A 13,986-nucleotide genomic window follows, 5' to 3' on the forward strand; every position below is an offset into this window, starting at 1 on the left:
TGGCGGCACGTTCTGGGTTTTGTTTTTAAATTGGGAAAGTGGGTGAAGCAAAAGAGTGTGTGAGAGAGAGTTTTCAGTTCTAAATCTGCACTAAACTCCCTCTCTTGGATTTGGCCTTGCTCAAATCACTTAGTGGAAGACACTGTGATTTTCAGTCCTATCAAATAGTATCTTAACGTGCAAGGATTCCCACTGAAAGCAGTGGAACTAGCCAGGGATTAAGTCAGTAATCAATGTGAATAAAGATGATAGAACAGACTCTTCACCTCTCTGCTGCTGTTTCCCAATTTATAAAATGAGGATAATAAAATTTACCAACTGTTCTGGGTGTTGTAAGGATACATTAGCTCATGCTAGCAAATCACTTTGAAGACAAAACCAAATGCTATACAAATGCTAAGGATTCTGTCAAGATGTGCAGGAGTGTATTCACAGTTCAGGGACGCGTACCAAAATAATGGCTTTGAGTGAGGAGAGGGCTTTTGCAGGAATTAGGCTTTAATGATACAGATGCCTACAATATCTGGAACACCGTGTTATAAGTCACCTCATAAAGACATACAAAGAAAAAATTACAAACTGCTGGGGAAAAGTGATACTATGGCAGCACTGCATAAAAGAGAATTGATTCTCTCGTCATGCTGTTTGTTAAGTATTGGTTACATACTGCTGGGTCAAATAGTTCTGAACTGAGTCAGCCATGTAAGGAAAAAGTAAGAGAAAGCAAACTTGTGATGTGAGAACTCTCTCTGTCTTAGGATTGTTGCATTTGGTTATTTGTGGTGTCTGTGCAGTGTTTTGTACAGAGGTGGGTTTGTCTTAACCAATGTTATTTCTATCTCCTCTGAACTTTTAATTTTGTATCTTTAAAATATGCCGCATTCAGAGTGACTAGTCACTGAAAACTGTCGTGAATGGTCCTTTGTGAACATGATTGACAGGCTAGGCTGGTAATGCTTTAAAAAATAAAGCAAAAAGTAAAGTGTTTGCAAACTGAGCTATATTTATTGAAGGTCTTTTGCCTGATGATTTCAGATATTGACTCATGTGAAGCAAATACCCAGTCCAAATCCATAAGCCTGAAAACACTTCAGGTCTCTCTCTGAGTACAACTGAGTTTAGTAGGGCCTAAACTCCAGGTCCCAAGGCCTACTTCTGGAATCCCAAAATGAGGGATCACCAACCTAGTTCTGGAATCCCAAAGCGAGGGATCACTGAACGTGATGTAAGGATTCCCATTTACCTTCAAAAGTTTTAGATCAGGACCTTCTTCTCTTCTAATGAAAAGACTTAAGACTTGATATATGGAATGCCACTTGCTTAAGTTTGGTTGCATAAGCCCACCAAAAGCAAACAGTTCATGTAATCCTATCAAAAAGAAGTTAGTGAAGTCACTGAAAGTGGGTAGCATTTAAATGAGTAATAGTGTAGAAATAAGTTACTTTTCAGAGCATTAAAAATGAACTACTAGAAGAGCTGTCGTGTACCACATTAGACTTTTTTCCTTGAGGCCTACCTGAGTGATAGCTAATCACAGTGCCAGGCAGAGGTGGAATGTGTTAAAGGAGAAGGTGGCAGCATTCATTTGGAGGTGGGAGTGAGAAGTTCTTTCAGACCGGTACTATCTCCCCCCACAAAGCTTTCTCTTTGCTTTTCTCCTCTGGGCTGTATCCAGTCAACCAGCAATGTGTTGTCATCTCCCCTTCTTCAGTTTCCCTCTGAGACAGTCCCAAAATTATTTGAAGTGCAGAATCACTTCAGAAAAGCTAGTGTTGGTACAGAACATGGAAAATGGTACTGCCTTCCCTTTTTTTCTTCCTTCTCTCCTATTGTACGTGTCAAAGAGTTCAACTGTGGAGAAGGTAGCTCCTTGAGATGGTACAAATCTTGTACGTAGTGGGAAGAAATTTAAAAAAGAGTGCTTAGGAGTAACCAGATGGAAGGCTTTCCTTTGGCATCATCTAATAGAAACGATGGAATAAAATCCCAAAGGGGGTTAGAGCTAAAGTTTGGCTTGGTACAGCCACAGACATTATTGTTTATGGAATTATCCTGTTCACCCCATGTCCTCCCCCCAGGAGATGATCTATTCCGTATTTCCATCCCTGATTTCCATGATACCGTAATAAAAACATCATCTGTCAGCATGGTAACAATTTAGTGGAAACTCTTGTGTAAAGGCAGATCTTGATGGGAACTTCCTAAAACACAGATGTGAGATAATGCAATGTCTTTTGTTGTGATAGATATATTGTGACTTCTGTGTGCTGAATGGGTGAAAAAAATACATTTAGAAATTTAGTACTTCAGATAAAATTGAATGTAACATAGCATAGGGTTGCCCCTAAAGCTCGGCAAATACATCTCTGAAAATTTTTTAGGGTATCTCTCTGAAGAAAAGGGATGTGCTACTAGGTTCCAAAAAAACTCCACAAATCATTCACAAAAATAAATACCTTGCTAACTCGGACTGTGTAAGAAAGTAAGCATCTCCTGCTGGTGGTTTGAAAATCTCCTCCTTTATTATGCTACCAAATCTTACCAAAGCCTTGTGTGGGAGAGTATCGTAACAGGTATCTCAAAGGCCATCATGAGTGCCACATTTAACATCCATGCTAGCGAGAGAGTCCTTATTGCCTTCTCTCTCTGCTCCGCACTCCTGTTCGCTGTCTGTCCCTTCTCACCAAGATAAACTTTGAGAAGAGAAAGAGAACCCAGCACCGTGTGAGTGCTTCCCCCAGACAGTCAACCTGATTTGGGCTTGCGGTGATACCACTTAAATCACCAGTATCTAAAACTGTTCCAGCAAAGAACTGGCTTAATGGTTTGGGCAAGTAGCCACTTGCAGCATGTAGCCATTTGGAAGGCCGAACAAGCCATGCCCCAGACCTGGCTGGACACAAAAGGAAAAATCAGGAGACTGAGCGTGGGGCTGGGGGATGAAGAGAGAGGGCGGAAGGCCGCGTTCACGGGACACCTCCAAAAACGGACCCGTCCACACAAGCCGCTCGGCCACCCAGCACCGCGGAGCCCCGCGGCAGCAGGACGGCACCCAGCCGGACTGGCATCTCCGGGGACCTTCTCCGCCGCCGCCCCTACCCCCCGACCCCCCCGTTCGGCGGAGGCAAGCCGCGAAGAACGGGCTGCTCGGTTTTCTCCCCGCCCGGCTGCGGCCCAGCGCGGTGGCCCCGCAGCGCAGACACGCGTGGGCCGGAGCAGCCAGGAGCGGCGCTGCCCTCCCCCGCGGCGGGGCCGGGCGCGCTGCCCGCCACAGGAGCGCGGTGCCGGCGTGCCCGCTGCCGCCCGGCAGCCGGGTGCGCTGCTGGCAGGCGGCGGCGGGGTTATTTAACACCCAGGCTGTCATTTCTAGGACAGCGGCTCACGGGAGGAGGGGGGAAGCCCCCCACCCCCGCAGCCTTTGCAGCACCCGCGGGGATTGGCAGCCCCGAGGAGCGGCCGCCCCCGCAACCCCCGCCGCCGCCTCCCCCGCCGCGGCTTGGCCAGGGCTCGGGAGCGCGGCAGCGGTCCCCATATGCGGTCAAAACCGTGGCAGTGGGAGTGTGACCCCCACATGGAAGGGAGCCGACTGCTTCGCATCGGCTTTTTTTCCCCGCTTTTCTTTGTAAGCACCTTCCAGTGCTGCAAAAAAAAAAAAAAAATCGTTGCAGCCTATACAGCAAAAAAATTGCTACTTAAGAAGATCTAGCCACACACCAGAAACACTTCAGCATGTTCCCGAGCCTAAATATATTTGGAAAGATGGGGGGAGGGCACTTCTACCCGGCTTTCATCAATGCCTGCTTGAAGAGAGACAGAAATAATTAAGAAAAAAAAAATCGCTCCCCTCCCCCCGCCCGAGCAATCATAATACATTGAAATTTCCCAAAGTCTAGTCAGCTGCAAAAAATAAATGTTTCTGGAGCTCGAGGATCATGTTGCAGAAGCGTGTGACTGCAAGACCTAGATTCCTTTCCCTGCTCCCCCGTCTCTTTCCTTAGGTGTTTTTTAGCATTATTATTTGTTTTGGGAGGGGAAAAATCATCTTCGCTTCAGTCTCTTGCTAGAGGTCCAGACTGCTTACGTCTGAGCGCCCCTTATCATTTCAGTGAATGGCAATTGCAGCCTTGGTGCTGTTATAGCAATGAAGCTACAGACGTCATTGCCTCCTGTTGGACGTGAGATGTGTCCAAGCATCAGCCCCTTTTGCTTAAGAAAAACTCTTTAACTTCCACGCAGCCGACAGGCAGGCTTTTCTAAGATCCTGTGGACCCAACATTGTATCGATAGAGTTATATCTTTTTATTTATACATACATGCACACATACACAGGTGTGCATGTGTATGTGTGTTTGTACATAATGTATATAGAGAGACAGAAATAGATAAATTAAAGCCGCAGCTATATTGCAAGCTCCTCTAAAATTTCCTGCTCGTCAGAGTAGCTCTCTGCATCGTTTTGTTAAATACAGCCCGGCGGGAAAGCTATCAGCAATCCATTTCGGGTAACAAGGAAGACTTGTTGAACACCTTGTTCTCCAGACCCCGGGAAGATGCTGGTCTGCCGGAGCGTGGAAGAGCCAGGATTGTGCCCTGAACTTCACCCACTTGGCAGCCGCTATTCCTAAACCATTTCCCCTCTCCTCCCCTGCCTCTTTGCCTCCCGGACTGAGAATCTGCTCTTTAAAGTTGATCTGAAGGGGAAAGCAGAGACGAGCTTGTGCATAGTTTGGAGGGTAAGTTGTGTCCTCGCCCCCTCCCTCCGCGAATAAATACCCGCTAGCGAACCTTGAAATCCTGCAGGAAAAGGGGCAGGTGGCGGGATGGGGGCGGGGGGGAGGGGGCGAAGAGGAGATGGGACTCCCTGGGGGAGCGATACATCTTGCACCCAGGACTGAAAGGGTTACAGAGGGAGAGAGAAAGACCGACCGACCGACCGACCGACTGACTGCGGGGGTACTGACTTCACGGCGGAGTTTGCACGGTGCGAGGTGAATTCGTGAATATTCCCAGCCGGCTGCGGAGCCCAGCAGCACCGCTCCGCCGTTCCCGCAGGTGCCGAGCGGGGTGGCCGCAGCCCCCGCCGAGCCGAGCCGCCCCCGCCGGCCGCGCCGCGCCCCTGCCCGCCGCCGGCTCCTCGCCCGGCTCCGGCAGCCTCCGGGGAACCGAGGATCCCCGGCTTCCAGAGCACATGACCCCTGCAGGGAATTTAGCCTCCCTGCACCTGCAGGCTCTTGTCATCCCTCCTCCCCTGCTCCTGGTTTTCTTTTTAATCCTCTCATCTCCCCCCTCCCTCCCCCGCCCCCTCCCGGCTCTCCACCCCCCCCCATCCATTCAGCTTTTACCTTTTTTTTTTTTTCCCTTTTCTTTTTTTAACCAGAAGGAATCCCAACAGGGGAAAATAATATCAATCAGCTCCCTCCTTCCTCCCTCCCGCGCTCCCCCCCCCCCAATAATAAAAAGCACCACCCGCTAACATTTGGAAAATCAACAGAGGACTATTGCGCCTCTCTAATTTTCACTCACACACTCAGATGAATGAGCAAGAAAGGGTGAGACCTCAACAGCCCCTTTAGACGTGGGGCTGAATTGATGGGATTGTGATTTGTAGGATTTCTCCACTTAGTCCCTGCCTCCTACTTGCTCTCCAGCCACTCCAAAGTCTCTTCCCCTCTCTTTAAGCAGCGATTTCTTTCAATCTCTCTCTCTCCCTCCCTGTGTCTCTCTCCCTCACACTCTCCCTCTCTCTCCATATACACTCATCTCCCCGGAGAGAGAGAGAGAGGAGAAACTCAACTCCCAAACACCGACCAGATGTCGAAGAAACGCAAAGCCCTGGAGGGCGGCGGAGCCCGGCTCCCCCCCGAGGACCCCAGAGCCTGTTTTGGGGCCGGCGAGGAGCAAGGTAGGGTGGCGGAGGCCTGCAGGTGGCCGGGCGGTTGGCAGCCGGGAGCCCACCGCAGGGGCGCGTCAGCCTGGATGGCCTCCCGCAGCCCGCCGACACCGGGGTGACTTTGGCGTTTAGGCCAGGCTGCTCCCACCACCGGGCTTGAAACTGCAGGGCTGTTCCCACTGCACCGACACTGAACTTCTGAGACGGGAAGGGTTAAGGGGGGGCAAGGGGAAGGGGAAAGGGAAGGGAGGGAGGCTGAGGGGACAGCGGTCTGCCGAACGGGTCCAGGCTCCCTTCCCCACTGCAGTTTGTCACTGGTATGGGCATAGCCACGCTGCCTCATTGATTTGTAGCTTGTGTAAATCTCTGTTTGCAGGGCGCTCCCAGCTTGGGCAGCGAATGAGCTATAGGCACCTAATATATACGTTGTGGTTTTGCGTGGGTCCAGTTTCCTTCAGCAAGCCCCTCTCCCTGGTACGACTGCGGTTGCGTCATGTTGAGGCTTCAAACGCTGCACTTGCAGCGCACTTTGCATCCAGCTAAAGTTGGGTTTTCCCCAGCCTTGCTGCTTTGCTGTAATTTTCAAGCTCCAAGTATTTGTGGTGAAAGCTGTTCTGTACTTCTTGACAAGATAATATCAATGTAGCAGCAGAGTGGTGTAAAATCAGCTATGCACACAAGTGTGAGGGAGTTCTGCAGCCAAATTTCTTCTTGTTGTTCAGTCGGCCCAGTGGGTTCCCTTCCTTTGTGTTTATTTTGACTAAGTGGGCCCAAATGAACCAAGCTGAGCTACAGGGCTCTGGGCTTGTGGCGGTATTGCAGAGAGGAGAGGAAAATACCGGTTGGATTCAGAGCAGTGTTTCAGCCTGTTGCGAATGGCTCTGGAGGCTACGGTGGGAGATGGTGGGTGTGTGGTGGGTTCAAATGACGACGTGAATGTGTGTCTGTGCGTGCTCGAATTCAGAAATGTGGTGCTTTTGCCTGGGCAGGTGTACACAGAGCAGAGAGGGATGGAATGAGGGTGTTCTCCAACATGGAGTCTGTGGCCCTTTTTGTAAAGGATATGAAGGATCATAATGTCACAAGTCACTCAGATCATGAAATTCACTTGCCACCATGGATGTTTTTGCTTTTTGCAAGGAAATGTCTCCAGCACAGTGGCTGGTGTGCTCTTCTGGTTTCATTAGAAAGGAGCACTGGTAGTGATTCAACCATCTCTCTCAAAAGATATGGTTTAGGGTTTATGTGGTGGTTGGTTTTAAATTGCTTGGCTCTCCCACAAGAAAATAAGATCCACGTTCATATTTTCTTATCATTTCTGTGCTTAAGACCAGTCTTGACATGGGAGGGACATTTTCAGACCCTGGTGATTGACTTTGTTTGCATGACAGCATTCAGTGTTTTTGCAATGTGGAATTTTGCTGTTACTAACCTGGAAAATCTTACCTCTTTGTCAGCAATGGAGGAGGTTAAACACAGAAAGGGCATTCAGCATAGACCTGAAACTTGGCTATAGATTACATGTAATTTTAATTTAAATGTATGCCAATAGTGGGTGCAGGAGCACCTTACACATTACTGTGATGCAGTGATGTGTGCCTGGTTTTCATTTTCTTTTTCTGAAAAAATTTTTTTTTTGAACTCCACAATAGTATTTCCTATAACACTTCTGGTTATGTAACAAGAAACAGAAAACAAAATGTAACTTTAAAACAGGATTATTTTTTTTCTTGATCTCAGTGTGTACAAAACAAATGAAATGTAAAGTGAAAAAATATTTAATGAAGCATTGATGTCTATTTAAAGAAAGTAAATAAGGTATCATTTCTCTCGTAAGGGGACACAAGGTATTTTGTAAATCAAACTGATTGAAAACCTGTGCTTGCACCTAGGTAATCCAGGCTTGTGTCATCTTTGACACAGTAAATGATGAAATTAAATTTAAAAATGTAGTTTTATTTCTGAGCTCATATTTATTTTTGTGAACTTTTATTCTGTTTATTTTCTCCCTCCTATTTTACAGGAAGGAATGTTGCTTGTTAATTACATTGTCTGTGACTACGTAACTGTAGAAACCATTAAGAGTGTGCAATGTATCACAATGTTGTAGGGAGTGTATTTTTGTGTGAGATGGTGGATGTGAAGCTGTCTTAAAACCTGAGATGTGCAGGTAATTTTTTGGGATTCTTCTGAAGTATTTCACTATGAAGCACGGTACTCTTACAGCAGGTTTACTACCTCAGTGGAGAAGGCATACTTGCTAGTTTGGAGGGAGAGTGTGTAATATTTGCCCAGAAGTATGGAAAAGCCATGTAACTCCTGGGTTTTAGCATTAAAACGTGTGTGCATTGGGAGCAGGGAGGCGGGGAAGGGGAAATGGGCATTAGTAAACGAAGGGAAGAAAAATAGAGAGCTCAGATTTCTGGAGGCTGCCAAATCCTGTGTTCCTGCAGAAGTCGAATGCAGAAGCCCTGCTGTCCTCAGCTAACAAGGTGACTTCTTTTGGTGACAGAGTGCCTGGATCCAGGTCTGCCATTTTACGTCTCTGTGTCAGCTGGTCAGCTGAGGGCATGCGTTGCTAACAGGTGAATCTCAGACCCGTTTGGGGGTCTGCTCTTCTGTTTTTGAATCCTAAGAGAATGCAGCCTAATTCTTAGCTGCTCCAGACTGTGTTGGATATTTGGCCAACTGAAGTGTGCGCTTGCGGAGTTTCATTCAGCTCTTGTTTATCCTCACTTGGCAAAGCTGTGGGTGGACAGACACTATGTAGGCCACGATACAGATTTTTCAAACTTCGCTGGTGTGGTTTTGTTTTTACTCTCTTTCAAAGTGTTTTATGAAGGACTCTGTAATCCATACTGTAACCTTGCCTTTTATTATGGGGTCTGATACTATACGTTTCAAGCCTCACTGGTGCAGAAAGGGGATAAGGGATGAGAATACTCAGCATCTCCCAACTTCTCAACAGTGAGAGCCTGAACCTGTCTGTCTAACTCAAGGCACTTCACTGCTTCACCTTACTAAGAGGTGAGCTCCTAAAGCTCATTCCTGTAATCTGTGGAGACACAGTGGCATTTCCGTGGAGAATTCAGATTTTTACATGAGCTGAACTGCCTCTTGGAGGTGCCCCTTTTTTTTCCATTGTCTGTGTATGGAGCCTAGGGTAACTACACTGGTTTACTTGTACCACTCTAAGTGGCAGAAACTCCAGCAAAGCTGATAGGGTCTTAGTGGAGAAAGCAGACATGGTTGTTCAGCGTGATACCCAGCATGGAGAAGGTGGGATTCTTCTGTTGAAATGCAGCTCTCTAGACTCTCTTTATAGTCTGGAAGCAGAATATTTCTAGGGAGCAATTCATCTCTTCCTGAAGTGGAAGTCTCTGTTTAGTCAGCAGAACCAGATCTGAGAAGTGATGTTTCTGCCAATTGAATATAAAGGTAGCACAAACATCTAGCATGGATGTAGACAACTGTATTTCTGCAGATGACTCCTGCCTTTTGACCAGATCTTTCAGGCTTCAGTGCAAGTCAAATGGCAAAGATATTTTTTTCAGCCGCATTTGAAGCAGAGGTCTTCCATTCTGGCGATAACCCTTTTGCCCAAAACTGTAGCACAAAAAAATTGAAGAAGGATCCTGTTTTTCTGTGAATCACTGTTTTCTATGAATGTGTTGAAAGCTAGTGTGGAAGATGTAAAAATGGAGGGTGTTGGTTTAAAAACAAACAAATAAAATGTGGACGCTTCTCAAGACCAAATGCAACATGACATTGTGCCTAAATTATTCAGTAATGCTGCTCACAATCATCCAGCAGTTCCTGGATGTAGTATAATACAGTATTTTAGAAATTTTCTTGCAGAGATTTTTGAGCGTGAGGGTCTCAGGGAAGGAAGAATCTCTACATTCTCATTGGGCTGCTCTTTCTCTATTTGGATTGCATATGAAGATAAATAAATGCATTTCTTTTTCCACCTCCCCTGTGGTCCAGTTGTTCAGAGTGCTGAATGGTCTCCATTGTCACAAATATGAGTGATAGTTGAGAGTTTTCTGTGCTTTACAAAATTGGTCTCTGAAGAGACAACTGTTGCAAAATCCTTCCAGAGGCAAAGTTGAAATCCTGTCTGCCCAAGAGTAACTTTTAAGGCATGATTACTTTCTTTGAATTCAGTGGGACCAGCCATGTGCACAAAAGTTAATCATGTGCATAAGGAAGTGTTTGCAGGATTTTGAGGGTCTTAGTTATTATTAACCAAAGCCCTCTTGAGAGTCACTTCTATGTGAAGGGTACTTCCCTAGTAATTACTAGAGGGAGCAGTTTATACTAAACTATTCTCTCTGACTAATACTAGATCATTTGTGTGAGTGCTTAGCATTCATGTTTGTCTTGAACTTTGGCATTAAGTTATTGATTATTATTAAATCTTAATTTGGGATCATTAGACACCGGAAACCAAGTTCTGCCCTGTTATTCAAGGTTTACATTGATGTAATGGAAATCAGAATTGAACCCAACTTTTGCATGACAGTTTTCCCCCTGTACTTGGTCTTCATCAATACAATTAAAGTTACAGTCTTTACTCCATTTGTTGTTTTATCATGCAAGTGACTATTGGGATTCCATCAAGCTCTGCACACTGTTGTTGATCTTAATGTTTCTCTGATACAGGTGGAAAAGCAAAGCAGTTCTTCCGTTGCGTGTGCGCGATTTGAGGTTTCAGTTTCTCCTGTACTTACTTTTCTCCATCCTCTGTGTCCTGGCCATTCTTCTCTTTCCACTTAGCTTCTTATTCCTGAAACAAACAAGCCCTCTCTTGTCTCTGGATCCCACTCCACAAGATCTGGCTACTCAGAGTTAAGGTGTTTAGCAACAGAGGCTTATGCATTTGTGAGGACATGGGAAAGAGAAAGGAATCATTGTACAGCTTGGGTTTTATGCTGGTATTGTAATAGCACAGAAAAAGTGAAAAAGTGATCCTTTTGATTGTTCAGAGCAAAACGTTTGTGTCACCAAAAAAAAAAGAAAAGGAAAAAAAAAAAGGCAGCAACAGCCTTTTAAGGGCTTTGTTAATGGAAAAGAAACCATTTTCCAAAGCTGATTAGCTCAATGGTTACTGATAGTTCCCTGTGTTAGATTTTGATTTTTGATCACTTTCTCCTGAGACAGTCAGGGATCTGCCTTCCAGATCCTGTGAATGATAGATGGGGTCTAACTTCTGGTTTCGGAGGATCAAATTCAACATGCTGAAAAGGAAGACAATTTTACCAACCCACTTCAATGTATGTGACATTGCAAACTAAGAATTCTGAAAAGATATAAAGCTAAGGAGAATCCAAAATGTTTGGGAAGAGAGAGTGGGGACAAGGTATATATGCTGTGAAATAGCATTGCAAGTGCTCCCTGGAAAAAATATCTTCCTCAGGTGTTGTTGCTGACTTGCCTTCCCAGCCACTGTCTCATAAAGACTGTTGAGGAGCTTTTCTGTTCCCATTTGTTTCAGAAAGGTATGTCAGTGTCTGCCTAGGTATAAGTTTATGAGCCTTGTTTGAAGTAAAATACAAAGGCTAATGGTTGAGCATTTTGCTGAGTTGGTGTTTCCACGTAGGAGAGGACTCTTCTGTCCAGCAGTGCAGTACTGCCTAGAACAGCTTGGTCCTGAGCTGCTGCTAACAAGAAGTGAGGTCACTATCTGTATCTGAAAAATGCTATCCCAACTGATGTCATGAGGCAGAGCCATAGGGAAAAGGGTGATATTTTAAGTACTTGACATAGTTGCTTTGGTTGGAAAGTGTGATTTTTGGTGAATTACTGACTTGCCCTATAAATAAATTTATCCAAACATTTTAAAAATGGAGATGACTTTTTAATTATTTGTGGGCATTTAGACATTTCAGCTATGCTGGTCATGTAGCGTGTATGGTAACGCTATAAAAACGCCTAGTGAGTCAGGAATTGAAATTTCAGCGAAAAGCAGTGGAGAAGTCTCCTGAGTGACTTTTAAAAATGGGACTTTAGTTAAATAACCAGCCTTTCCAGGAAAAGCATCTCTTGAAGCTTTGTGATAACTGTTTGTGACTCTGCTTTGGGCTTTGTGAAGTTGTAGGATAGTTACCGCAACGATGGTGCTGTAGTCCCATTTCCATCTGGCTGTGAGTCCATCCTCCTGGCTGGCCCCAGCCTGCAGAGGGTGATACTCCAATGTACCAGTAAGTGTTAACACAAGGTAGCAACTGCTGTTAAATGGAGTTAAGTTGTGCAGTTGGCTGAGTCAACACCTGGTGGTTGCTGTCTCCCTGCCTAAAGAGTCAGTGGGGAGAGGGCGGCTCTGAAATAGGTCTTCAGTGGAGACTGACTCCCTGACTGCACAGCGAGCGTGAGTGGCATCCCAGAGGGGACTAGGACTAGTCTTTAGAGAGCCTGACCCTCGCATGGTCTCAGGTGCTCCCCTGACTTGTAGAGGTACTACCTGGGTAATGGAGACCCTGGCTGACAAAGAAAGGCTCTTGACCTAGGATGCCTTCTAAAACTTACAGAAAAAGCTAAATAGGGAGGACAGTTGTAAAGGTGAGAGAATTATAAAGGAAGTGAAATTGAAACTGTAAAAACTTTGCAGGTTTCCTTTAATTTCTGGTAGAATGAAAGTCTCTGTGGATCTCCTGGATGTACTAACCAAGTGTTGTATTGTTTCTGTTTGTTTTCCTTAGCCACTCTCCTCTTTCTCTAAGTAAGTAAATAAATAAATGAAGTTGCTTCCCTATTCCTGGTCAGCCAAGGAATGGGTATTTACCCTTACTATGAAATCTATGAGGAAGAGTCTTGATCTCCCTGTTATGGTGTCCACGTTCACCCGATCACACAGTGTTGGCAGGAGGCTGTGTTTTATTGATGATGCCACCTTGCCTTGGTTTCTGAACATATCTGAGTCCACTGCTTCTATATGGAAAGGAGGAGAGTTGCACAAGCCAAGTGACATTAAAATGCAGATGTATTTGTTTTTTAAAGACATTGTGTTGTTAATATGCAAAACCAGAGACTCTAATAATGTGTAACAAAGTACTTGTTTATTAATAAAGTCACTTTGCGTTTTCACCCTCTGACCTTAAAGTTTTTGTACTATTTGGGCGTAATCCTGTTTTCAAGTTACTAGTGATAATGCAGAAACCTTGGCAACTCAGCGAGCAACAGTTGTGGCTTTATGCTGGAGGAGGAGAGGACGGATGCTGTTGGGGTTTGATGGGATAGAATACAGTCGGTTTGTGTGTTTATCAGTTCAGTCACAGTGTGATGGCTAATAATGTTGACATTTAAGGTATGCCCACACATTGGGCAATTGAGCTTGTGTTCCTAAGCTCATTCCTAGTATGTCTATTAACATGTGGAAGGAGCAGCTGAATTTTGGGTGTCAAGCTGTATTAAAGCCATCCACACGATGTTTTAGTTGAGTACCATATCTCAGTTGAGGGGCAGTTGGTAATAGATTGATTCTTACATTGTTTTCAGTTAGTGTTGGGCTCAGACATAATACAGGAAAATTAAAAATGAAAACCAGTACAATATGGATCAGAGGTGGAGGCGTCATACATGACAGCAGTATGAAATGATAATTATAAGAAATGAGATAGGAAACAAAGATAATCCTCGGATTGTACTTCAAAAGCACTAATAGACGTTCAGTCTTCAAGGGAGGGCTTACTTAAATTTAGAGATGAAGGTAGAAAAATGACAGAGCAAAAATATCAAGGCACCTGGAGAAGGCAACCCTGCACGAGCATAGGCTACATGTCAGAATACCACTATCTTCAAGAATAGCCCTTTTTCATAATCATTTTTATGCAATTGTCTTAATCTTTATGTATCTGTTAGGTTAGTACAACAAATTAATATCTATGCAAAATACGCAAATTGACTGTTCTGTTCTATTTGTGATCAGGTTAGCTTTCTAGACCTTGCCCATGGAAAGTCTGACTTATTTTTCACTTTTTATTCACCTGCCTTATTTTTCTATCATATTTCCTTTAGCATGGATGCAGTCAAGATGGGCTTATACTGTCTATAATTATTATTCAGGCTTTGCAGATCTGCTCTGTAAATTGTTAATC

General features: G+C 45.0%; 1 protein-coding gene across 2 annotated transcripts in view; it reads left to right on the forward strand.

Annotated features, from left to right (window-relative positions):
* The first annotated feature begins 4,791 nt into the window (after window positions 1–4,791).
* PDE10A (phosphodiesterase 10A) overlaps window positions 4,792–13,986 on the forward strand; it is a 393,767-nt gene continuing 384,572 nt past the window's right edge. Inside the window, exon 1 of one of the 2 annotated variants that reach the window (XM_063329175.1) lies at window positions 4,792–4,981. In XM_063329175.1, the coding sequence (XP_063185245.1) occupies window positions 4,852–4,981 (130 nt within the window). In that variant the 5' untranslated portion in view covers window positions 4,792–4,851. Of the gene's footprint in view, window positions 4,982–5,656; window positions 5,903–13,986 lie in introns of those variants that run through there. The other variant, XM_063329176.1, reaches the window with a different exon arrangement.

Source organism: Chroicocephalus ridibundus, chromosome 3 (assembly GCF_963924245.1).
Source record: "Chroicocephalus ridibundus chromosome 3, bChrRid1.1, whole genome shotgun sequence".
Lineage (NCBI taxonomy): Eukaryota > Metazoa > Chordata > Aves > Charadriiformes > Laridae > Chroicocephalus > Chroicocephalus ridibundus.